At 52.2% G+C, this 25,666-nt stretch overlaps 2 protein-coding genes and 1 long non-coding RNA gene across 5 annotated transcripts in view; 2 read left to right on the top strand and 1 right to left on the bottom strand.

The window, feature by feature from the left end:
* The window catches only part of Gck (glucokinase), a 35,477-nt gene extending 16,896 nt beyond the window's left edge, over positions 1 to 18,581 (top strand). For 2 of the 3 annotated variants that reach the window (XM_050141347.1, XM_050141348.1), the window contains exons 2-10: positions 9,064 to 9,226; positions 9,657 to 9,811; positions 10,886 to 11,005; positions 12,476 to 12,571; positions 12,678 to 12,777; positions 15,253 to 15,436; positions 16,573 to 16,728; positions 17,122 to 17,355; positions 17,583 to 18,581. In XM_050141347.1, the coding sequence (XP_049997304.1) occupies positions 9,064 to 9,226; positions 9,657 to 9,811; positions 10,886 to 11,005; positions 12,476 to 12,571; positions 12,678 to 12,777; positions 15,253 to 15,436; positions 16,573 to 16,728; positions 17,122 to 17,355; positions 17,583 to 17,727 (1,353 nt within the window). In that variant the 3' untranslated portion in view covers positions 17,728 to 18,581. Of the gene's footprint in view, positions 1 to 4,178; positions 4,363 to 9,063; positions 9,227 to 9,656; positions 9,812 to 10,885; positions 11,006 to 12,475; positions 12,572 to 12,677; positions 12,778 to 15,252; positions 15,437 to 16,572; positions 16,729 to 17,121; positions 17,356 to 17,582 lie in introns of those variants that run through there. The other variant, XM_050141346.1, reaches the window with a different exon arrangement.
* A 1,924-nt stretch (positions 18,582 to 20,505) lies between these two features.
* Myl7 (myosin light chain 7) lies at positions 20,506 to 22,745 on the top strand. Its single transcript, XM_050140996.1, has 7 exons — positions 20,506 to 20,606; positions 20,840 to 20,953; positions 21,126 to 21,201; positions 21,400 to 21,504; positions 21,859 to 21,937; positions 22,089 to 22,137; positions 22,501 to 22,745. Exons 1-7 carry the CDS (start codon positions 20,604 to 20,606, stop codon positions 22,600 to 22,602), a joined length of 528 nt encoding a protein of 175 aa, XP_049996953.1. The 5' UTR covers positions 20,506 to 20,603; the 3' UTR covers positions 22,603 to 22,745.
* Positions 22,746 to 22,910: 165 nt separating this feature from the next.
* Positions 22,911 to 25,666, bottom strand: part of LOC126500802 (uncharacterized) — a 23,025-nt gene continuing 20,269 nt past the window's right edge. The window contains exons 2-3 of the long non-coding RNA XR_007591442.1: positions 23,418 to 23,524; positions 22,911 to 23,021 (exon numbers count right to left, since the gene is read on the bottom strand). This is a non-coding gene — a long non-coding RNA (uncharacterized lncRNA). The remainder of the gene's footprint in view (positions 23,022 to 23,417; positions 23,525 to 25,666) is intronic.

Genomic DNA, 25,666 nt, shown 5'->3' with positions numbered 1-25,666 from the left:
ACCGTGGCTGGTAGATCTGCTTCCAATATGGCAAACAGTGGTTTCTTCACTTATTTCTCCCAGTGTCATGAGGACACTCAGCTTCCTGTATCATGCTCTCACCGATGGCTCTGGGCCTCCCTCAGAGGGAGCAGACAAAAAGAGAAAAAGACACAAGAGCCACCGTGTCTTATGGCCTAGCCGCCATCATTTCTGCAAGATTCTGTCAGTTAGCCAGGCTAGACCTACACAGCACGGGGATATACCTAAAGTGTATTCCAGAGTCAGTTACCCAGGCTAGACCTACACAGCACAGGGATATACCTAAAGTGTACCAGAGGCAGTGTCCAGTAGTGAGCTACAGGAGGGTGGCCGCCCATCCCTTTCAACAGAATGTCACTGACGTCTTTGCATGCTGTACTAGTTACTTTTTGCTGTGATAATATCTGCTAAGAAGCAACTTGAGAGCTGGACAGTGGTGACACGCTCCTTTAATCTCAGCCCTCGGGAGACAATGGCAGGCGGATATCTGTAAGTCTGAGGACAGCCTGGTCTAGAGTGAGTTTCAGGACAGCTAATAAGGGAAGCCTTATTTTGGCCGGTAGTTTTAGGGGACAGGTCCATCGTGGCGGGGAAGGAATACCTGTAGACTGTGAGGCAGCTGGTCTCACACTGAGTCCACAGTCAGGAAGTGGAGAGAAAGCATCAAGTGGGGTCTGGCTGTAAAAACTTAAGACCGCCTCGCAGGGATTCACTTCCTCGAGGGAGGCGCCATCTCCTAGAGCAGTGGTGCTCAGCCTTCCTAGCGCTGCGACCCTTTAATGCAGGTCCTCAGGTTGTGCTGACACCAACCATAAAATTATTTTATTGCTTCTACTTCACAATTGTCATTTTGCTATTGTTATGAGTTATAATTTAAATATCTGATACACAGGATATCTGATAGTCGACCCCCGTGAAAGGGTCATTCAACCCCCACAAAGGGGTCACGACCTACACGTTAAGAGCTACTGTCCTAGAGATTCTAGAACCTTCCAAAATAGCACCCCTCAACTGGGGGCCCAGTGTTCCAACACACGATCCTCCGGGGGCTATTTCATAGTTAACGACCACATATGCTAACAGGGAAAGATCAACCTGAGAGCTGGAGAGAAGGCTTAGCAGTTCAGAGCACTCACTGGCTGCTCTTCTGGGTCCCGTTCCCAGTACCCACACAGGGGCTCCCGACCATCCAAAGTCCAGTCTTGGGATCCCGTGACCTCCTCTGGTCTCCTCTAGCCCTGTACACACATAGCATACCAACAACACGCATGCAGGCAAAACAGCCATACGCATTGATTTTTAAAAATAATCTAGATCAGCCTTACTTTTTCAAAAATATTTTTATTTTCAACGTTTTAACTTATTATTGCATGTGTGTATGTGGGTGGGTGCCACGCGTGCCTTCACACACTGGTGGAAGTCAGGTAACAGCTCCCTGGAGTTGGTTCTCGCCATCCTTTTTTCTGTCATTATATTTCTGGATGTTTTGCCTGCATGCGTGTCTATGTACCATGTGTGTGCCTGGTGCCCAGAGAGGCCAGAAGAGGGAACTGGAGTTACAGAGGTTGTGAGTTACCATGTGGGTGCTAGGAGTTGAACCTGGGTCTTTTGGAAGAGCACCCAGTGCTCTTAACTGCTAAGCCATCTCCCTAGCTCCCACTCCTTCATCTTCACACGGGTTCCAGAATCAAACTCATGTCCTCAGGCTTCCGTGCCAGATACTTTACCCACTGAGCCATCTTGTCAGGTTTCAGCGTTACCTTTGTTATCACTACATGGAAGTACCACACAGTGTTGTGGCCCATTTTGGAGGGGGGGGGCGGTTCAAGACAGGGTTTCTCTGTATCTTTGGGGCATGTCCTGGAACTAGCTCTTATAGACCAGGCTGGCCTCAAACTCACAGAGATCTGCCTGCTTCTGCCACCACCGCCTTGCTCCATTTTTTATATTAGAATGAATAAGCTTGAATATCAGTTACTACACTTGTCACGCCATTGCTTCGGGGTAACTGAAAAAGAAAATCCAGGCCTCCATATGAATTAGCTTCTTGAATAAGAAGGAACGTGGAGGGGGGCCTGCAGAGACGGCTCAGGGTTGGGAGCACTGGCTGCTCTCCCAGAGATCTGAATTCAATTCCCAGTAACCACATGGTGGCTCACAAGCATCTGAAAAAGGAGGAGGAGGAAGGGAAGAAGGCATAGCAATGGGGAAGGGGTGGTTCACTGGGAATGAACACTGCTATGCGAGTGAGAGAACCGGAGTTTGAATTCCCAGGACCCACGTAAAAACCGGGTGTGAGTACACGTTACTGAAACTCCAGCATTTGAGGGCAAAGACAGGTGGATCCCAGGAGCCCACTAACCAGCCAGCTTAGCTGAAAGCATGAGCCTTGTGTTCACTGTGAGACCCTGTGTCAAAAACTAAGACGCTGAGTGATAGAGAAAGACACCCAATAGCCTTCTCTGGCCTCTTCTGCACGGCAGTGCCTAGGTGCATGCACCTGCACACAGATGCCACACACACACATACACATACACACACACACACACACACACACACACACACACAGAAGGAGGTATATTACCAACAGAAAATGATCCATTCAGTCTGCTCGCTTCCCTCACTCTAGCAGAAAAAGATGGAGAGATGTCCTAAGTCGTGGCTGCAAAGCTCCACTGTTTTCTCCAAATCCTAAGCAGACATGGTGTTTGGGCACCTTCTTGTGTGGTGTGCATGCATCATGAGATCTTGTCCCCAAGGAGCCTTCTGTCCGGATCCCTTGTCTCTGGACAGGCTATCCAGGCACAACTCTCGAGTGTAGGAAGAACATTGTATTACACTACCCTTGCTTCACCAAGGTGCTCAGGGACAAGATGGGTTCACAGGAGGGTGGGTGCTGTGTGCTTAGCCAGTTAGGTATCATTCTTCCTTCAAAAGTACTAGTGGATGGAGAGCTCATTCCTGGGAACAGGTTCTGGGAGGATGCTTGTTGCTCATGTACAGTCTAGCCAAGACAGAAAGTGGGTTGGTTTGTTTCTGACTTTGCCTTGGTCAACACCCCATCTCCCACCTCCCAGAGGTCGGAGCTTGAGGATTTGCCTCCTCCTCATCTGGCTTGCCCCAGAAGATGGGAGCAAGACCCCCAGGCAGCTACTCCTTGGCCTGGCACCCCAAATTCAGGCATGAGCTCTCTCCCCACAGGAAAAGGGACCCAGAACCAGGGGTTGGGTGGTGAGAGTTGTCACATGAGGTCTGATGAGGCCAGCTTTGCTCTATTTTGGGAACGAGATCGATCATGTCAGGGGTGACCATCCTGGCTAGTTGTGGGAGAGCCTGACCTACTTGCCCATGGCAGCTAATTTTAGCAGGGCTTGGAGATGCCAGAGAGTGCAGAGCATGTTGGGGTCAGTCCCCACCAAACCCAAGCAAAAAACCAGGGGGTGTCTGAACCTCAGGGAGGAACTCACAGAGAGCCCACACCCTGAGCCTGTAAGTCACAAAATGTAATGGCCTCCTCCATTCTGATTCTTGCTGTTTGGGTTCAAGGAAGTCAAAAGAGGGCCCACGGCAGTAAAAGAATTCTGAATGAAACACTCAGTATTGTTTTACTTGGGGGACATGTCAGAGCAGCCCCGAGAACCTGAGCCAACCCTTGTTGGTACTGCACAGGCGTCCCAACCCTCCCCTCCCATTCCCATTCCCAAACCCCTTCCCTGTGGCTAAGCTCTATCCTCTTTCCACAGAAACCTGGCTTCCTTCCCTTCCCAGCCTCCCCTTCCCACCCAGGTTCCATGATGGAGCCTCAGACCGTGTGACATGCATAGCCAGCCCTCCATAGATGTAAACTCCTGGGGATCCCCATTGGAAGCCTCACTGGCGTGCACAGTTCCTCAGCGCACACATACCTGCTTCCCCTCTGGCCCTTCAAAGCACCCACTGCCATCTTCCTTAACAAGGCTGAGAGGTGGGGTGTGTGTGGACTGGCTCCAGCCACCCTGTCAGCCTCTCCATAGCAATCCCCAGCAGTATCCAAAGAGCACAGCAGCCTGCCTCATAGCCTTATCCCTGTGGCCTTTGTTAAACCTGACCCCACGTGGTCCCTTGTCCTCGCCTGGCCCTGACCCTATGAAAGGAGGGAGAGTATTTCAGAAGCTGCACATCTGGCCCATTAGAGCAGAAGCCCTTGGCCGCCTGGCTCTTGCAACACTCAGTCAGACAGCCCTCACCTGCCACAGGTGGCCTCAGGAGGCAGGAACATCTCTGCTTCCCCAGCTCCCTGTGGCTTGTCCTCTCGGAGAGATGGCTATGGATACTACAAGGAGCAGAACGCAGTTGACGCTGGTAAGGGTCATTAGCAGGCTGGAGAAGCCAGTGCCCTGAGGTTGGAGAGAGGGACTGAGGGGCCATAGAAGGACAGATGCAGTCCTGTAAGGAGGCTGGATATGGCCCTTCTTCCCTCTCTACCCTCCTCACTGGTGCCTCTCATCATCTCTTGAGGAATCCAAGGGGACTTGTTCCTGGGACAATGGTGCCTAGGCTGGGGGCTTTTCCTAGTGCTGCTTGTCACTCAGAGATCCCTTATGACTGTACTTGGAAGACTGTGGGGCTCTGTTCCTCAGGAGTACGTGGATGACTGGCTTAGGGTCATTTATTCCTGTGTATATAGCAGAGAAAAGAGAGGCCAGTCTGAGGCTGGACATGGGGCACTGAGAATATCTCTAGACCTTGGGCACTGTAGCTTTTATCCACAGGCTTCTCTAGCCCTTGTCCAGGTTCTCTGAGGTCTACAGTTCCTTGGGGCCACCTTTCCCAGTGCTAAGGAGACCTCTTCCTCTGGTAAATGTAACACTGCATTGTTAATATTATTATTATTACTATGGTTTTTCGAGACAGGATTTCTCTGTGTAGCCTTGGCTCTCTTCAAACTAACTCTACAGACCAGGCTGGCCTTGAATTCAGAGACCCGCCTATCTCTGCCTCCCAAGAGCTGGGATTAAAGGAGTGTATCGTCATTGACCAGAGGTGGTGTGTTATTTTTTTTAACTGTGTTCTAAGGTGGGATCCTAAAGCTTGCTCAGGGCATTTAACTCTGCTAGCTCCATTCCTCCCACTTTGCTATGTGACCTGTGAACTCTTCCAGACTTGTAGCCTTAAGAAATCTCCATACTGAGGACTTTCAAGTGTGCATCTCCACTGTCCCCCTGACCTCTGTTCTCACACAGCCACTCATACACACTTGAGTCAAATGTGCGCAGGCAGATGGGTGGCATGCTTAGATCAGTTTCCCTGAATGCTCAGTCACGATGGAGCCCTGCTCTAGCTGCTCAGGCTAGCCCATGGGATCTTCCCAATGTGTCCCTGCCTAAAATCCCTACGCCTCAAGCTGTCAGTAAATGTCCTTTATCCCTTGCCATCTCTCCGTCCCATACTCATTGTCACTGTACCCAGACTGTGGAGACAACCTAATATCCCCACTCCCACTCTGTGGAACATCCAAGGAGTTCCCATTCTGTAGCCCAGAGTCTCAGGCTTCTCACATATCTGTGGATCATTCCCTTAACATCAGCTGCACTCTCTCTTTACCAGCCATGGTGCCTGCCTCCTCTCCTCTCTCTTGCCCTCCCCCTCCCCTCTTCTCTCCTCTCCTCCCCTCCCCTCGCCTCTCCACCTGACCCAGGTCCAGTGTCACGTAATTCTTTTCTGTGGCTCTCTGTGAGCATTGGGACAGATGCTCTTGGACAGACAGATGGCAAACGTGCTCTCAGCTCCTCTCTAACATCCCATGCATCACACAGCACACTGCCCAGAGCTGGCATCTGCTAAGGAGACCTTCCAGTGCTCTTCAGGGAATTATGAGGAGGGGAGTCCTCCCACAGGAAAAGCCCTATGTTTGTTTGGGACCTTGAACCTTGGTTATGTGACTTTTCAGACAAAGGTGCACAAGAGAAGCTAGCAAATTAACAGTGTCTCCCTGCAGCATGAGACCCTTCTAGAGACACACACAGCAGACTGTCTCACTGGATGTCGGCCAAAGTCAGGTCCCAAAATTATGTAGGAAGCAACCCAATTGGGGGGGGGGTGTAGGCTCTGAGGCCAGGCATCTGCTCACTACCCAACTCTGCACTCCTGGCTCTGTGGGTTTGTGGGGAGGGGTTGGACAGTGTGTATTCAGGTCCTACAAGTGTCTTGGAATGATTCGGGAGTGTGGGGGAGACTCAAGGATGACAATGGTGGGCCTGGCCTATAGTTCTTGTCCCTGTGCACAACCCGTGGGAATTGCTAGGTAGAGTTCATTATGGCATGATGCTCATCTCCACCCTCCAATACCCACAGCCTAAAGAGTTGTGAAGCCGCTCCTGGTCAGACCATCCCGCCCCAAGTTGTACACTGACCTGGTGCCAGAAGTGTGGGCATCGCCAGGCCCCATGCACTCTGAGGAAGGGGCTTCCGTTTCCAAGGAGAACTCTCCACAGCAAGAGCAGAACCCCTAACAACTTCAGCGTAAACCCTTCCACATCCACCTCCAACCTGCATCGCCAGGCTTGGGGAAGGAATATGGGGGTATGTGAGCGTGTCTTTCTAGCCCCAGTGGTCTGGATGAGTAAGACTGTACTGCAACAGACCTGGCCAGGGCTCAAAATGAGAGCTCTGTGACCAGGGGACTTAGACCAGTTCTGCCACTGGGGGGCAGGCTCCCCATTTCCCTATATCCTCAGCGAGCATACAGACCCAGTTTTATAGAAATCTAGATTTCCCGAAAGGGATCTCAGTTTTAAATCGATTTTTAAATGTTGGCAGATCCATAGGCCAGATGCAATTCCGTTTTTGAGAATGGGACCCGGCTCTGCAGAAGGTCCCATCTCACTTCCTCAATGCCAGAAAGTTTTCCCTCCTTCTCTGGAAAGGACGAAGAAGGTGACATGGTAGTGGCAGGTGTCTTGGGTTAATTCATCCTGGCCTTGCTGGTGAATACAGGGTATTGGGGTGTACTTGGGGGGAGGGTCTTCTTTCATAGAGGAGGTTCTTGTGTACTTAAATGTTTGCAGACTCTGCGTCCCAACATTACTTAGTCAAAAGTAAGTGTTGATAGAGACAGTACTGGTCCTCTCGACAGGTGGTATCAGTTTGGTTTCCTTGGTGTCCAGACCCTCAGGGCACACACTCTGCCTGAGGAGCTGCCGAGCCTGGGCACCATGCAGTTACACTTGGTTTTCCCAAACTCTACAGGAAGTGATGACACAGACAGGTTGGCCCTGCCAATCCCCACCTCTGTGAGAAAGAACCAACAGCACCCATTTGTCACAGTGTCACCGGGACCTCTAAGCTCTGGACAAGTTCTTCTCAGCTCCATAAAGAAGGCACGAGTCACTTGGAGCCCTCGTCAACCACATAGTCCAGCCGCACACCACCCAGTCACCCTGGGCCAACTCCCTAGCCCTGATTCTCTTCAGGGACCCAGCCTGAAGTGTGGGTTCCTCTCATGAAGAATTTCAACCTGAAGGCAATCATAACCCTAACCCTAACCTTAATCCTAACCCTAACCGAGAGTCTAGCCTCTAGTCACCTAGAGGAACTGACTGGACAGAGAGGCAGGAAGGGGCCCAACAGGGCTTGAGGGTTGAACTTTTGTTAAGATCAGACCTGCCTGGGACATGAAACCACAGGTCACAGGCATCTTATAATTGGGTCCCTTCGTTGTTTGTTGTTTGGTTTGGTTTTTGTGCTCTGTCTCCCAAGCACAAGGGTTAGAGCTATGTGTCACCACTCCTGGTCTGTCCTGGGTGCCTTCCTGAGTACCCACACCCAGCCGGTCACTGGGTCCCTCTGAGCAGCTGAACCTCAAGAGAGAAGCCAAGCTTCCTACAGCTGCTAACTCTCAGTAAATTCTACAAGTCTAGGAAAGAGACAAAGGAGGCCGAGGGGGTTGCTTTGGGGATATCCTGAATTTCTGGGTACAACACGAATTGTTCCACAGAGAGCTGAGTGCGTCCAGAGGCCTGCTCTGCAGGGCTGACGACAGAAGAGACTGGCCACACTCACCTCACACCCAGCTGATGCTGGCTTCTTATCAGCCCTATTTCTTTCTGATTTTCCTGAATTTAAACTCTATGTGGGAGCTTTTTTTTTTTTTTAAGCCACCATTAACCAATGCTCCGTATCTCTTAGGAATGCTTTTGATTGACGGAAACCATGAGTCTGATGCCCCGTGGCTTTACATGACTGCTCCTTAAGTTGGCCTGGCATCAACCTTCCTTCTCTGGCATGTGCGGTAGACTAACAGTCTTTTCCTTCCCGTCTTTCTCTGCATGGCTACAAGGTGGCTGCTGCAGTGCCGACCATCACATCCTTACACCACTGTGCTCACAGTCTAAGCGGCCCTGAATTCCCCCTCTCCTGCTAAAACCAGGCTTCCCTTCACCAGTGATGAACTGAGTCACATGCCCCAGCTCCAAGCAAAGGCGAGATAGCATCACTGTGCTCAGCTTAGTCTACCGGGTTTACTGTTCTACCCAGCCCTCCACATGCAGGAACAGCAGCGCTGGTTCTGAGCTTCTGGTACACAGGTCTCCTGTGCTGATACCGAGAGCGTCATCCTTCTGGGCTTCAAGCCCGCACACTGTGGATGGCCGTGCTTTGCTAGCCAGACCCTTGCTTGGTGCTTGGGGTCCTCCAGCTGCTCTAGTCTTGTGCATACTGGCCCATTCACTCCCTAAAGTCCTGCAGTAGGAAAAAAAAACTGGCTCTTTTTACTCGAGTCCTGCCTCACCGAAGTCCTATTTAGATCATTTTCCTCCCCTCATCCAAAGTCTTGGGGCAATAGGAGGCACGAGGCATTGTGCTGCGAAGGCTACCCAGCTCCCTGCTGCTCACTCCTCCAGGGTACCCAGGCTAATTGTTGAGAATATTTGAAATATTTGAAATAAACTATGATAAATAGTCTGAGATGTGGACCATCCTGTGTCTGGGGTGAGAAAACAAAAGAGAGACCCTTGGTGTGTGGAGGCGCCTGGTGGCAGCCACAGCGGCTCCCATCCTGTACAGGTAGAGCAGATCCTGGCAGAGTTCCAGCTGCAGGAAGAAGATCTGAAGAAGGTGATGAGGCGGATGCAGAAAGAGATGGACCGTGGCCTGAGACTGGAGACCCACGAGGAGGCCAGTGTAAAGATGTTGCCCACCTACGTGCGTTCCACCCCAGAAGGCTCAGGTACCGCAGGGATCCTCTGTCCCTAGACAGGACCCCCTAGGCAGATGATGGCATCCCTAAGTCACTGGATAGGCCTTTGTCCAGTTGCCTGAAGCCGTGGGGTGCTCAGGCCCAGTCTGGAGCTATCAGTCCTCAGGAGAACTGCCCCCCCTCTCATCTCTAAGGTCACTTGGGGAACTTCCTCCTTAACCAGAGTGTAGCCCACTACTCTAGGTCTCTGTGTAGCTCTCTGGGTTCCGGCTGCCTTTAAGGCAGGGTTTTGCCACTGATATTCCGTAGTTCACCTTTGACCCTTCCACAGCTTGCTCTACCATTGCCCCACCCCCAGTGTCTAGGCTTGCTTCGCCTCATCCACAATGTCTGGGGTCCCCATACCTATCCCTCCTGTCAGAGAGGCAACGGGGCTGACCATCTCTCCCTTTGCCTGCAGAAGTTGGAGACTTTCTCTCCTTAGACCTGGGAGGAACCAACTTCAGGGTGATGCTGGTGAAGGTGGGAGAGGGGGATGCAGGGCAGTGGAGTGTGAAGACCAAACACCAAATGTACTCCATCCCCGAGGACGCCATGACGGGCACCGCAGAGATGGTGAGCGGCTTGAGGGACTGGGCTAGGAGTCAAGGTCCCCAGATCTTGGGAGGTGATGAGAGGGTTCCAAGAGCAGGAGAGACGGTGGGCCAGCCACCCAGCTTCAGAGCGAGACCCAAGAAGGCGGCTCAGGGGCTTAAAGTGTCCCAAGTCCCAATTCCAGTCTGCTCAGAACAAGAAGGGCTGAAGAGAGGTCAGGAGCAGGAGGAAAACCCAGCTTTTGTCCAGTTTCCCAGAGGAAAACCAAAGCCTTAGGACTGAGCAGCCAGGAGCCATGCTCGCCCAGCCTTCTGCACTCTGCAGTTCTCAAAACCCAACCTTCCTCACAGGCCGTCACTAACCCACCAACAGGTGTATGCCAAGTGGCATAGCAAGAGTCACACTGTCTGCCCAAGCAGCAAGGGTTCCCTAAGCATGAGGAAGACTCAGATGGGGGACCTAGAAATGGGCTAAGCCAGCACCCCCCACCATTCCCAGGGACAAAGCAAAAACCATTACCAGAGGGGCAACCAGGCAAGAGGTTGCCCGTGGCCACTCAGCCTTCCCTCAGCGTACTTCAGCCTGGGACTGGGCATGTTATGAGCCAACTCCCTCACCCATCTGCAAACTCATCAGTGCCTACTCATCTGAACCATTCCACTGGGAGAAACTGGGGCCAGCCTTCAGTAGGGGTCAGGTGGTCAGGATACCTAGGAAACAGCAAAAGAGACAGAAATCATAGTTATGGTCAAGAATGTGCTTCCCTCCAGAGCTTCACGGGACAGCCATCCAGGCTTGATGCCAGCCAGTCCTCACTGGGCAAGTGGGGGGCGGGCTTGGAGGTGCAGCTAAGCTGGGGATCATCAGCCTGTGTTGCGCTTCTTGCTCTCAGGACTGCAGTCTGCAGGGTTCTCCATTTGGGAAGGCACAGGGCCTGAGTCCTGATGAGAAACGGACTGCAGACAGGTCCAGCATACAGTGGCAGCCTCTGGGGTCAACTGTCTTAGCAGCTCCAAGGGACGCTCTGGCACAGTCCCTAGGGAGAACTGCTGCTGTCCCAGCCCTGATCCAATGCCACTCTGCTGCAACTCCTAGCTCTTCGACTACATCTCCGAGTGCATCTCTGACTTCCTGGACAAACATCAGATGAAGCACAAGAAACTGCCCCTGGGCTTCACCTTCTCCTTCCCTGTAAGGCACGAAGACATAGACAAGGTGAGCCAAGAGGGGGAGCGGGAAGGGGGGTGAACAAATGGGAACACACCCAGGGAGAATTCTGCTCACACTGCCTTCCCAGCCCAGGCTGTAAAAGACCCCAGCTTAGGGGGCTACAGAGATGGTCAGCGGTTAAGAGCATTGCCTGCTCTTCCAAAGGTCCTGAGTTCAATTCCCAGCAACCACATGGTGGCTCACAACCATTGTAATGAGGTCTGGTGCCCTCTTCTGGCCTTCAGGCATACACGCAGAAAGAATATTGTATACGTAATAGATAGATAGATAGATATCTAGACAGACAGACAGACAGACAGATAGATAGATAAATATTTTAAAAAACACCCCAGTTTAGGAGAGATTTCAGTTGTGGGCCCTGTTGCTTCCTATCTGTAAAGCTTTGGCAAACAGCCACAACTTCAGCTGTGTGGCAAACCTCAGGAGACAAGCTCGGGTCACCGCACTACAGGTAAAGAAACAGGTTAAGCAAGTTGCTCTCAGTAGGAGGTGGCAGCTGGTCATAAGGCTGGGGCCCCAGCTCACCACAGAGCACAAAGACACCTCACTGGCTGAGTCTGAAGTGGGAAGGGTCTGAGAATCTATCCCACTGGGAAATTTATAAGTTACATCACACACACACACACAATCTCTGCTTTAGTCTCCTTTATAGTTGCTATAATAAATCACTCTGACGAAAGCAACTTAGGGAAGGAAGGGCTTAACTTAGCTCACACAGTTCCAGGTTAAAGTGCATCACAGCAGGGGAGTCATAGAGGCAGGTGCTTCACTAGCAAACCTCAGAAACACGGAACAACATGCTTGCTTGCGTTCGGCTTGCTTTTAACATGCCTCTACCTCGGGAATGGTGCCCCCCCCCCACTGGGGGCAAGTCATCCCGTCTCAATTAATGTAATCAAGACCAATGCCCATAGGCCCTTCCAGGTGACACTACACAAAGTCAAATTGACAGTCAAAACAAATCGCTTCAACCTCTGTGTCACAGATAAAAGCAGGTCTTGTCCCAAGGAGCAAAAGCAGCAGCCAAACCCACACCTCCAGTGGTTTTCTAAGCCCCAAGCTCCACAGAGAAAGCCTCCTGTGAGACCTTCATGTGAAGCAGAAGAGAGGAACCCCAATGTTATTCAGCACCGTTCTCGCGGGGACCTGCCTGTCCTTCCTCTACTTCCGAATCTTAGTCCTGAGCTTTGCTGCCCAACATTCTTATGCTGAAGGGTACAGCTTCACCAAAGAGCAAATTCTCAAGGTCCTGGGTTCGTGTGTGTGTGTGTGTGTGTGTGTGTGTGTGTGTGTGTGTGTTTAGAAAACTGTTCCCAATACTTCTCAAAGCTGTGTGAGCCTACTTCCTCAAATGTGAAGCAGGAGATGGAGGTGCCATGGACCTATGGTCTGGTTGGTTGAAGGCCACAGCTCCCTTGCTACAGCACCAGCCATAATGCCTTCCTGCTCCTCCAGGGCATCCTGCTCAACTGGACTAAGGGCTTCAAGGCCTCCGGAGCTGAAGGGAACAACATCGTAGGACTTCTCCGAGATGCTATCAAGAGGAGAGGGGTGAGGACACCTTTGCCTGCCCTGAGGAGCTGTCCTGGGCCCCTACTCCTTCCACACAGGGCCCTCTCCTCAGCTCCATTCCCATAGTCTCTGTACTTCTCGGCAGGACTTTGAGATGGATGTGGTGGCAATGGTGAATGACACAGTAGCCACGATGATTTCTTGCTACTATGAAGACCACCGGTGTGAGGTTGGCATGATTGTGGGTAAGGGCTTGTTCCCTGTAACCCTTCCCCGCTGCACAGGGCCTTAGCGGTCGATGTCAGAGCACTAACATCGAGAGCCAGTCAGGGGAGGCCTTGTCCCCTGAGCCAGGTGGCTTTGGGGATGTGGTGTTGCGGGAACTGTGTGTTGATGGGAACTGTTTCAATGTTTGCAGCATCAGGGCATCAGGTGGCCTGCCAGCTGCACACCCGCCCTGCCTATCTGGATGTAATTAAACCACTTTGTCTAGTAAATTGACCATACTGAACAAATTTGTCCAAGTAAAGAAAATCAGCAAAAGTGGCTTCATCCGTGCTGCTAGTTGGCCCTATCCCATCCTGGCCCTGCCCGTGACATGGGGCCCAGCACTGAATCTCTGAACTGCCAGGCCCTAAACCCGCTCTGGAGGGGAGGCCATTGCAGGAAAAGAAGCCATAGCTCTCACCCCCTAACCAGGGATGGGAACTCAAAACCAACCCTCCCCCGTCCCTCAGTCTCAGAAGTTCCTGTGGTCTTCCGAAGCAGTGATGTACCAACCAAATCAGTTATCTGCTGTGCACGCAGGTGTAGGGATGTTTGTTTGGACAATCTGGGCCCTGATTACCCAGAAAACCCTGTGCTATAGCCCTTCAGAGACAGATCTCCAATACCATGTGTTTGTACTCGTAGGTTCTCATTTGTGCTTATACTTGTCCCCTAAATAATACATGATAAATAATATATTCATTTTATATATGTGCATATATAAAACATTATAGGTGCACACACATATAATTTGTAATAAATGTATACATATATGTATATATTATATATACTTTTTACATGTATATGATATACACACACATATATAATTTGTTTGGTTTCGTTTGATTTTTGAGACAGGGTTTCTCTGTGTAACAGTCTTATCTGTCCTGGAACTCACTCTGTAGATCAGGCTAGACTTGAACTCACAGAGTGCGCCTGTCTCTACTTCCCAGTGGCGAAATTAAAGGTGTGCGCCACCACCACCTGGCTTGTTGTTGTTTTGAGACAGGGCCTCACTATATAGTTCCAGCTGTCCTGGAACTCACTGTTAGACCAGGTCTTGAAGTCACAGAGCTCCTTCTGCCTCTGCCTCCTGAGTGCTAATTTTTAACAGTAGTTTTGCTACTGTTGTGAATCGTAATGTAAATACCTGATATTTCCAACGGTCTTAGGCGACCCCTGCCCCAACCCACAGGCTGAGAACCCCTGCTCTAGCCTGACCCCACTGCATCTCCCTTCTGTTTGCTGTATCTATTTCTATCTTTCCTTTTTAGTGAAAGTTCTCTCTCCAGATGTCTCTGGCTGTGTCTCCCTCTATATTCCCCCAGCTGTGTCCTCCACAATTCCTCCTGGGGCTCCCAAGATGCCTCACTTAACCCAGGCCGAGCTACAGCAACTCTGCCTGGAGACACCACCTCCTCTGGCGTGATCCAAAAGTGAGGGCTACCTTTTGATAACCCATCACTCATATTTACCCACAAACATACATGGTGCCTGCTCAGTATTTAAAATCATATTCATGATAATTACCAAGTGTTTGGAAGCATTACCCCAGCCCCTGGTATCCATCTTAAGCCCCCTCCCCTGGGAATCGCCTTGGTCTGGACTCCACCTCGGGGAAAGCCCTCAAGCAGTGACCCCTCCCCAGGGAGAATACTCCTACAGGCTTCCACCCAGGAAAGGAACACGTGGTCTCTGGGGTTTGTGTGTCCCCCTCCCCTGTCCCACCCGGGAGTGCTGCATTAAACGTGGGCATCTTTTATTTGGTCTAATTTGGTCTGATTGGAATTATTTGCATCGGCGGAGAGGCTCATCTTAAGAAATATATCTAACACCAAGATTGAAAAAAATTGAGAGAATTCAGTCAGGTGGTGGTGGCACGTGCCTTTAATCCCAGCACTTGGGAGGCAGAGGTAGGCGGATCTCTATGATTTTAAAGCCAGCCTGGTCTACAGAGTGAGTTTCAGGACAGGTTCCAAAGCTACAGAGAAACCCTGTCTCGAAAAACAAAAACAAACAAACAAACAAAAGCGCTAGACAACAAGGGACTGGAGAGATGGCTGAGCAGTTAAGAGCATTTGTTGCTCTTCCAGAGGACCTGGGTTCGATTCCCAGTACCCGCATGATGGCTCACAGCTGTCTGTAACTCTAGTTCCATCTTCTGGCTTCTATGGGCACCAGGCAGGCATGCTTGCGTGTGCAAACCTACGTGCAAACAAAACACTCATATCTTTAAAAGTTTTTTTAATTAAAAAATAAATAAATAAAATGACACCCAACACCTATTTCCAGCTGTCAAACCACACTGGCACTCATTCTCTCTGCCCTGACTACGCAGGGAAAGAGTGAGGACGCACCCTTGTTAGAGGACAGCCCCCAGACTGACCCGTCCACTCTGCATTACACAGCTTCCATGCCCGGCTCTTACCACCTTCTGTGCCCCATCCCTGCAGGCACTGGCTGCAACGCCTGCTACATGGAGGAGATGCAGAATGTGGAGCTGGTGGAAGGGGATGAGGGGCGCATGTGTGTCAACACGGAGTGGGGTGCCTTCGGGGACTCGGGCGAGCTGGATGAGTTCCTGCTGGAGTACGACCGAATGGTGGACGAAAGCTCAGCGAACCCCGGTCAGCAACTGTAAGGATGCCCTGCCCTCCTAACCCACTCCTGCAGCTGCTCTTGCCCCGGGCACCATAGCTGGGTCACAATAATAGCTTGTTTATAAAGATCCCTGGGGGAAGCAAATTGAGGAGCTCTTTTCTTCAGGTCAGTCACAAGCTGCCCCTGTGAGGTGTGGAGGTGTCATGGCAGCCACTATGAAGTCCGGCCTCTCTGCTTTTATAGGTAGTCTCCCACCAGAGATGGCTCTGAAAGACCTGCAAGGTTCATCTGGTTTAAGTCAGGATCCCTCAAAGTACATATGTATGCCAGTCCTACAAGATGAATGTTAGCATGTGGGGGATGCTGTAGGCTGGCAGACATGTCTCGGGAATCAGCTGAACAGAACTCGCCTGAAATCACGGCTATTGCCACGTAGTATGGTGCACCCCTTTAATCTCAGCACTATGGAGGCAGAGGCAGATATATCTCTTTGTGTTCCAGCCAGCCAGGGCTACATAGCAAGTGCCAGGATAGCCATGGGTACACAGTGAGAACCTGTCTCAAAAAGCAAATAAATAAAATGAATTGTGCCTATGGCAGGCTAGCCACCTACATGGTACCGTTCCCATGTTAACAGCTCCTTAATGAGTTTCATCTCAGACCCTCACAGGCCTCTGTTAGTTCACTAATAGCGGCTGGCTTTCAAGATGAAAATATGGAGGCTCACAGATTAGGCAAAAATATACTAGGCTGCTATGTGCCCTGCTGGGCACCAACCCTGTGAGCCAATGAGAATAGCATCCCGTCACATGGTTGAGGAAGGACTAAAGACCCAGGCTGCGCTCAGACAAGGCCTGCCATCATCAGTAAGGTTTCTGCAGACTACAGTGGCTCCTCAGTTCTGTCCCCCTTTCATATACCAGACCAGAGGTGGCCAGATGTGTTTCCTCAACTGGGTTTAAAATGCACACCTTTCTAGGACCTGAGGTTTCTGAAGCCTCTGTGTACAAATGGGGGGGGGGGAGCGGGGCACGAGGGCAAGGACCTTGGATAATGGCTCTAGGGTAATGAGAAAGCCATCACGGTGCCCCACGTGGTCACCTCCTAACTGGAATGGGACCTGTGGGGATTTCCCTAGGGCCCGCTGGCATAACCGACTGTTTTGTATCCAGGTACGAAAAGCTCATTGGTGGAAAGTACATGGGGGAGCTGGTTCGACTTGTACTGCTCAAGCTAGTGGACGAGAATCTTCTCTTCCGTGGGGAATCCTCGGAGCAGCTGCGCACACGTGGTGCCTTCGAGACCCGTTTTGTGTCGCAGGTGGAGAGGTGCCTGGAGGGGGCAGGACCAGGGGCGGGGTCTGGGAGGAGGAGGAATGGGATGGGGACAGAGGAATGGACCAGGGTTCTAGGGAAAGCAGAGTATTATTAGGGGCATAGGAAGACATGGAGCCTGGCATAGCGTTCCCGTGGCCTCTGTCCCCTAGTCAAGGGGAGACCTGTCCGCCGACTCAGTGTTTTTCACACACTCCCCACTACCCAGAGCCACTGTCTCAACTGACTGTGACATTGTCACCCTCACTATAGAGAGAATCCAGCGCTGACCAAACGACTGCTGGGCGGGGCAGCGGGGGGGGAGGGGGGAGGGAAGCGGGGAGAAGGGGGCGTCATCCCCATTCCTCCAGGACCCTCAGTGACTTCCCTCCCTCATCCTGCTCGCAGCGACACGGGCGACCGCAAGCAGATACACAACATCCTGAGCACTCTGGGGCTTCGGCCCTCCGTCACCGACTGCGACATTGTGCGCCGAGCCTGTGAGAGCGTGTCCACGCGTGCCGCCCACATGTGCTCAGCGGGACTAGCGGGAGTCATAAATCGCATGCGCGAAAGCCGCAGTGAAGACGTGATGCGTATCACGGTGGGCGTGGATGGCTCCGTGTACAAGTTGCACCCTAGGTCAGTTTCCACCCTAGCTCCGGGGTCCAACCTCTCGCCAATAAAGGGAGGCTCAAAGGGCGTGGCTCTCGGCTCCAGACATTCGTGAGCCCTCCTGCCAGGCTCCTCTTAGGCCTGGATGCTGAGGATGCTGCAGTCAGGGAGAGCCTACCGTAGATGGATGGGTGGCAAGGGTGAAGTCTAAAAGGTGGGAGGAGAAATGGCAGCCCTATTCTCCTCCTATTCAGCTTCAAGGAGCGGTTCCACGCCAGTGTGCGCAGGCTGACACCCAACTGCGAAATCGCCTTCATCGAATCAGAGGAGGGCAGCGGCAGGGGAGCAGCCCTGGTCTCTGCGGTGGCCTGCAAGAAGGCCTGCATGCTGGGCCAGTGAAATCCAGGCCACAAGGACGGGGACCTGGGCTCCATGGGACTCCACGCCCCGCAGGTGCTCCCAGCCCACCGGGGCAGGAGATCTATTCAGCTGCTACCCCTGGAAAAAGGGGAGAGGCCCCTGCAAGCTGAGCAGGTGTTTCTACAGAGTCAGTCAAGTGGGACAGCCCTAGGGCTCTCAGCCTGGGGCAGGGGGCAGGGGGCTGGGAGGAGGAAGAGGATCAGAGGCACCAAAGTCTTTCTTGTTTTAATCAACTGCAGAGAAAGGCCTTACACACTCAGGACTTGCATTTTCACACTTCTTGCCTCTCACAACTGTGGGCCTAGCCTCCCAGACCTTGCAATGGTCTGACTTCCCTGGGAACACACCCTGCACGGGGAGGTAGCTCCAGCAGCTTGGCCAGATCAGACCTAGACTCCCAGGAGAGCAAGGGCTGCTGATCACCCAGCCTGGCTGTTTTCTTGCCTGTGACCAAAGAAACTGGAGAGTTATGGAAGACTGACTGTCCAGCTGCATCGAGGGGACTTTCCAGGCCACAAGCACCCCAAAGAGACTGTTTCCTTCATATACCTCTGCCCCAGAGTGACTTACGGTTCTGGAATGAACCCTCCCAGGAGATGCTGGATGATAGAGCTCCGGAGTTCCTACCCTAAGGGGACCAGAAAGGGGAGGCCTCTCTTGCTCTATCAGGAGCTCCTCCTCCTTCAAGCAGGATGGCATCTTCAACACTCACATCCCTGATCCAGAAGGACAAAGCATCCCTCTAAGAGACCTCCCAGGCCCCTCTTCCTCGTCCTCCCCAAATACCATGCCACCCTCTCTGTACCAACCTGGGACTGTGGGGGAGTTTTTAATTAAATATTTAAAAACACTTAAACATGCCTGTCCATTGCTCTTTGACCTCTGTGCTAAGGGTTGTAAGGATCGTGGTGATGGTATACAAAGAAGCATCTCTGGTGTGCACAGGTACTCCCTAAACTGGGTTGTGTCTCAGAATTCATTGTGCCCTCCAGACACTATGCCCAGGTCGACCTTAGGAACGCGAATGAGGTGACATGGGGACACTGCGGGCACTGGATAGCCCTGGTTGCCCCTACAACACGTGAAAGATAGAATGTGGGAATGCCAGGCCCGATGCTGCTCTGGTTGGGGTGGGGGCTGGCTCAGCTGTGGGTTGGTCTCAGCAGCATTCTGCCTCCTCAGAACCACGGAGGAAGCAGCAGCGGGTAAGGGCCAGGGTTATGTGATGTCACAGATTTCCAAGGTCCCTGCAGAGGAGAACTCTGAAATGCCTTTCTCTGCAGCACAAACACCTGCAGGTAAGCACAGACTCGTGGGATTTTAGTGCACATTTATTTCTCCGTGGAACTACCCGAGAGGCCAAAAGCAATCGTCCTCTGTTTTATTCAGAAAAAAAAGGAAGAAAAGAAAACCCACGAAATTGGTAGTTTTGGGGAAAGGCCCATCTTCCTTGAGATCTTGACTTTCTGGCAGTTTCCTGTAGAATTGCTCCGGATCATCTCCACTTTCTTGAACTGATGCAAGCATCAGGATGTATCTGAGGAACGCACTCAAATGTGAACAGATCTTTAATATAGATCCCCATCTTTTGTCATCTTCTTTCGTGTCTCAGGAAACCTGGAATCTGAGCCATTGTACTGTTTCTTTGCACATCTAATTTGAACGAATGAACTTCATTTTCAGATAGCAAAGGAGGCGTTCGTTATAGAATTCTCATGCAAAAGGAGGCCTTGAAGCCATGTGTGCTGGTCAGGCTTGGAATCCAGGCTAGCCCTGGCTACATAGCTAACCCTACCACAAACTGAAGGACTGTGGGTGGGACTTGGGGCCTGACAGGGGGAACCCACATTCTCCCAACCCACCTTGCACAGACACCTTGGGGTGAGGATGAACACTGATCCCAGCCAGAGGCCTGCTCATGCAGCCCCCAAGCTTGTCCGTCCGGCTTCTCCCACTCTTCTGCCAGACTAGGGTCCTCAAGAAGTTGACAGTGTTACTGCTTGGAATGGGAGCCCCCTTCGTCAGGAATTCAGAACCACTAGATGGACTCTGTGAGCCACTTTCACAGGAACCCTGGGGAGGCCCTGTGCTCCAAAGCTTCCCTGTACAACCTCACACAGGCCTGCCCTGTGCCAGGCTCTCTGGATTCCAGACGTGCGTTCAGGAGTAGGTGACAGCTCTCAGCTGGGAATGTCAGGGTGAGTTTTCTGAAGAAGGGGTGAAGTTGAGATGGACCTTAATGAACAAGATTCCAGAGAGAGTGAGGACAAGCATCTAAGCAGGGCAGGCTCAAACACCAGCACAGGTGTGACCATGAGGAGAGCAGTCATGGATCTGTCACTCCTGAGTTACCCCAGACCAAGTAAATGGCTCCGAGAGGCACACAGCCTGCTCAGAACTGCTGTCTGTCTGTCGTCATCTGGACAGCAGGCCAGTGCTCAGGGTTTCATCCAACCCAGAGGATTCAGACCATTGACCAGCCTCGGAACAGGCACTGCTTCCTCAGTCCAAAGAGTGAGGATGAGGCTGGTGAAGGGCCAGCCTGGGCTTGCAGGAAAGATGGTGGACGAGGGGCCCCAGGGACCCCTCAACATGACCAGAGGCAGGAGAAGCTTTGATCCTCTCTGCCCAGGGAAGAGCCTGGTCGCAAGGGCCAATGGATCCTAGGATGTTACACTTGGGAGCTTGAAGGTCGCCAGGAATGTGAATGGGCTCTGCTTGGGGCCCTGGTCTTCCTCTACCAGCGGGGGCTTCCAAGTTTAGCCTGTTTCCTCTCCTTATTTGGGCCTCTGGGCGATAAGGCTGAGACATAAAGAGCCGGGTGACAAGATCACACAGCCAGACCACTGCAGATCATGGTAAGTGCCTGGCGGGGAACAGGAGACCAGACACGCCCAGGTGCCAGTCTCTGCTCTGCAGAAGGGCAGAGCCAGGGACTTCTGTGCCTATGGGGGCTCAGGGAAGTGACCTCTAGGGCTGGAGAAAGGCCCCTCAGCCTGGCACTCCTGGTTGTGCCCTGGGGCGACAAGTGGTAGGGAGGGGGGACTCTGGAGGACCGGCGAGGGGGCGCCTGTCACCATCAGTATTACAGGCCAGCAGGAAGGCTGGGACCCGGGGCAAGGCCGCGGCCACCAAGCAGGCCCAACGTGGCTCTTCCAATGTCTTCTCAATGTTCGAACAAGCCCAGATTCAGGAATTCAAAGAAGTGAGTACCGTACCTCCAGCAGCCTCTCACTCCATGCCTCTCTTCTCTGAGGGTCGGAGGTTCCCTATACCCCCCCCCCGCACCTGCTCCTCACCACCCAAGGCTCTCCCTTACCTCTGCCTCCCCTGGAAGAGAGGGGGTAGTAGCTCCCTCCTGAAGGCTCTCCTCACAGGCCTTCAGCTGCATTGACCAGAATCGCGACGGCATCATCTGCAAGTCAGACCTGAAGGAGACCTACTCCCAGCTCGGTGAGTGGATGCACGGTCCACCTCCTGGGGACCCATCTCAGCCTCCTCAGGGGCCTGCTCGGAGGGAGGACAGTCCCCTGCCCTCACATGTTCCCCATCCCCCACCGGCCCCACAGCTGGAGTTGCCCCTGCCTCTCACCTCACCGCCCAGAAAGCAGGGGAGGGCAGCCTGGGTCACCTTCTGTCCTATCCTCTCAGGTCGGGTAAGTGTCCCAGAGGAGGAGCTGGAAGCCATGCTGCAGGAAGGGAAGGGCCCCATCAACTTCACCGTCTTCCTCACGCTCTTCGGGGAGAAACTCAACGGTGAGTGGCCATCACGTCTGAATCTCCTGAAGTGAGCAAACTGACCTCACCTGACCCCTGAACCCATGTAAGGTTCACCTGAACTCCCCTGAAACTTGTGGAGCCTGCCTGGCCATGGGAGACCCAGAGTGTGGGGAGCATCCTGGGCTCACTTGGGCTCAGAAAATGTCATTTCCAAAGCCCGATTCTGATCTCCCAGCCTCAAAAAACACTTTGTGGGGTTTCAGGTCCTCGCTTGTGGCCTCCATCAACACCCTCCAGGAAAGATCCTAGCTCCCTGGTAGTATGAGTTCTTTCTGGGTGGGGCCTAGAGCCTGGGAATCTGACAGTTCACCTGGCTGCCTCCACCCACAGGGACAGACCCTGAGGAAGCCATCCTGGGCGCTTTCCGAATGTTTGACCCCAGCGGCCAGGGGGTGGTGAACAAGGATGAGTAAGTGAGGATCCTCCGTCCCCCAGGGTGGGCACCACAGGGAAACAAGAGGGCAGCGCGGTGAGGCAGGTCCTCTGGTCCTCTGGTCCTCTGTGTGTCTCCCCGGGCCCTCGCCACTCTCCCTCCCAGCTCCAGCCTTCTCTTTCCTCAGGTTCAAGCAGCTTCTCCTGACCCAGGCAGACAAGTTCTCTCCTGCTGAGGTGAGACACCCTGGCCCCATCTGCACCTGTTCCTGGCATTGCCACCCTAGCACAGGGAAGGCCTCATGACCCAGCGCCCACAGGGCTCAGAACCCAGATCCTATGCGGTGTAAGCTAAGGGGTGGCAAGGTCTTCCCAGAAGAGACTCTACCTGTGTTAAGACCCAGACTCGGAAGAGGGCGGGCTTGTCTTTGTGGTCAGGTGAGCCTTTGACCTCTCCCCCATTCGGGCCCAATTACTAGTCTGTCCATCAACAGACAAAACATCTAAATTGCTGTTTGGGGTTGAAAAAGCTTAGTCCCAAAGGACAGCTCTTGGGACAGGGCATCGTTAGGCCCTATCTCTGCGTGGTACCTCCGACAGGTGGAGCAGCTGTTTGCCCTGACACCCATGGACCTGGCAGGCAACATCGACTACAAGTCCCTCTGCTATATCATCACCCACGGGGATGAGAAAGAGGAGTAGAGGCAGGCTGGGGTCACCTCAATAAACTCTGTGGCTGAACTAGAACTGATGTGTTGGCTTGACTATGACATACAGGATGGGGGTGCACCAGGCAGAAGACGTGGAACCCCATGAGATCCCACCTTGATTCACCCCACACTATCGAGTAAAATATGAACCATTATTCTGCCCACTGCTGAACTCCAGGAGAGGAACTGGGATGTACACACCTCCATGAGGCTCAGGAATGAGCCGCAAGTGGGCAGACCAGCTCTTGAGGTCCGGGGCAAGAAGAAATCCCTTGCTGGACACTCAGCAGACTTTCTGCCCAGCAGCTCAGTTAGCAGATGCAGCCCCAGGGACCTGTAACCACATAGTCTCCCCTTCTGCACTAACAAGTCCATTGCCCAGTCTCCTCTTGATGTGATTGCTGTGGTGCCCTGTGGGAAAGTCACAGAGGAACCTATTTAAAAAGAGAACTAGGGGGATGGCTCAGTGGTGGGTGCCTTGCCTAGCATGTTGCATGTCCTGTATTCCATTCCCAATAAGGACCCCTTTTCCCTTGGGAAAGAGAGGGAGAGAAGAGGAGAGAAGGGGGGTGTTACAATCATACTGGAAGGACAGGAGACTATGACGTGGTGGGACATGGACTCTGGAGGCAGAGCCATTCACAGGCACTGCTAGAAACTGGCCTCCTGCCTCACATCAAGGACTTTGTTACAGGGTCATCCAGCTGGAGAGTAGGGACATGGCTGCCCCTATAGAACTGCTAGTGCCCCCATTCTCCCCTCTGCCAGAACCACAGGTTGCAGAAGCAGGTGATTCCCCATGAGTACCTGAGGGAAAGACAGGAAAGCAGTGACCGCTCAGTCAGACCAGAGCTGAGCAGCAGTTTCTCTGCAACCTTCTCTCTAAGCCTGCTGCAATGGTGCTCAGCCTGGAGCTGGGGGAGGTGGGGGGGGTATAGGTGGGGGTGGGGTGGAGGGGAGAACCGGAGAGGGAGAGGAAAGGGGAGGGCAAAGAGGGAGGGAGGAGAGAGGGTATGGGGAGGGGAATAATTTTTTTAAAAAAGTGGTCATAAAAACCACAGACTTTGCTGCATTTCCACCCAGAGGCCAGTGCAGCCCACTTCACTGGGCATGCCAGCAGGGACAGGAAAGACAGCTCCAGCTGTCTGATGCTGTGACCTGTCTACAAGAGGGTTCCATAGAGCAAGACGTAATTGTAGCCCACACCTCTACGGGAGAGAGTGTGGAAGACAGGTCACAGAGACCAGGTGTGACCGTGGTGAATGACTGTTATCCCAGCACCCAGAAGGCAGGGGCAGAGGGATCATGAATCAATGCCAGCCTGGGCCGCATGGCAGAACCCTCTTTCAGAAAGAGAATCTAGAGATTGGATGGGGTCTTTGCAGTTTTCATTGTCTTTGAGGGCTTCACACTGTAGCTTATGAGAAACTAGCCGCCGGACCATGATTCCTCTCGGATATGAAAACGAAGGCAGCAGAGTGCAGGCGATTTCCCCTTCCGCTCTGGGAGAGAAGCCAGCCTTTCATCTGATGAGCAGAATCATCTCCGCTTTCCCGATTGATTGCCCACACATGTGGTGCTCCCTGAGTTTTTGCCCTTACACTAGTTCTAATAACTCCCTGGCTCCCTGTGAAAGAGCGAATAAATCTTTGCCAGGTGTGTTGGGACGCTCCACCCGGTCCCGCTCCTCCCATTCCAGATCCTGCCCCTGAGAAAGCCTGCCATTGGCGGCTTCTCCACTGAGATGCTCAAGACCACGCCTACAGGCTATTTAATGCATTCTCTCTCTCTCTCTCTCTCTCTCTCTCTCTCTCTCTCTCTCTCTCTCTCTCTCTCTCTCTCCCCCCCCCCCTCCCCCCATCTGCCACGTGGTTCTCCCTGTAGTTTCTCCTCTTCCACCAGACCACCCTGGAGTTGCTTTGTTCATTAAACCTGGACTTATTAATTTGGCTTGATTTGATTTACTACATCTGCAGAGACCCAATATCGGGGTACAAAAGCTTTTCAAGGTGTTCGTTTTGTTTTGTATTTGAGTCAAGGTCCTGCCTTGCACCTGGTGGGAGGGGGGTGTCTTTTAATGGGCTAGAGAGAGCTCAGTTGCTGTGTGAGCCCTAGGACCTTAGAACCCCCAGAACCTCTGGGAAAAAGCTGACTATGGTAGTGAACGCTTGTACTCCAGTACTGTGGAGTCAGAGCCTGTGGAGGCGCTAAACTATCTCCACCTTGTCTGAAGGTCAGAGAGCTGGAGGTTACTCCTGTTCCTTCAAGGTTATCATCTGTTTTTACCTCAAACAAAGGTCCCACTTGGATTTAGATCAGAGAGTCGGAGCTTATTGTTAACAGGTGTGGCTAATGTCCAGACCTTATATTTCAGGAATAGAGAAGAAATGTTTCTACCCCAAACAAAAGTCTAAGGTTACTACTAAATTCCTACTCCTTTAGGGAGATAACAATGGATTTCACCCAGGGAGTGGTTTGCCTACAGATTGTTTTGGTCAAGGGTGTGATCATGACTTGTTTTGTTCTAGCAACAGAATGTTTAACTAAGAATGTAGCCCACAACCTTCAACTGGTGTGTTCATTTCCTTGTATCGCGTCAATGCAGTTTTTTTATCTTACTCCTATCTTTGGGCCGAGGTATTTAAGCAAATGGAAGTTAACCGCAGGTGGATTTCAGTACTCACTGGAACTCCCTCCTGTTTCTATTATTTCCACTTGCGTCTTTGTTCTCTTTACTATTTTTCTAATCCCCATGGCTCTACCCTGTTAAATGGTATTTTTTTTTTTTTGAAAGCTGGTCTCTGACACCAGCCAAGGTAGGCTAATCGGTGAGTAACAGGCAACTGAAAGACTGTCTCAAAATACAAAAACAAATCGGCGGTGGTGGCACATGCCTTTAATCCCAGCACTCAGGAGGCAGATGTAGTTGGATCTCTATGAGTTTGAGGCCAGCCTGGTCTACAGAATGAGTTCCAGGACAGCCAGGGCTACACATGAGACCCTGTCTCAAAAAAAAAAAAAAAAAAAAAAAAAAAAAAAAAAAAAAAAAAAAAAAA

This window comes from Alexandromys fortis, unplaced genomic scaffold (genome assembly GCF_014885135.2).
Source record: "Alexandromys fortis isolate MF-2015 unplaced genomic scaffold, M_Fortis_MF-2015_v1.1 scaffold_7, whole genome shotgun sequence".
Lineage (NCBI taxonomy): Eukaryota > Metazoa > Chordata > Mammalia > Rodentia > Cricetidae > Alexandromys > Alexandromys fortis.
Note: the sequence above shows the minus strand (reverse complement) of the source record. Positions and strands in the feature narration are given on the sequence as shown.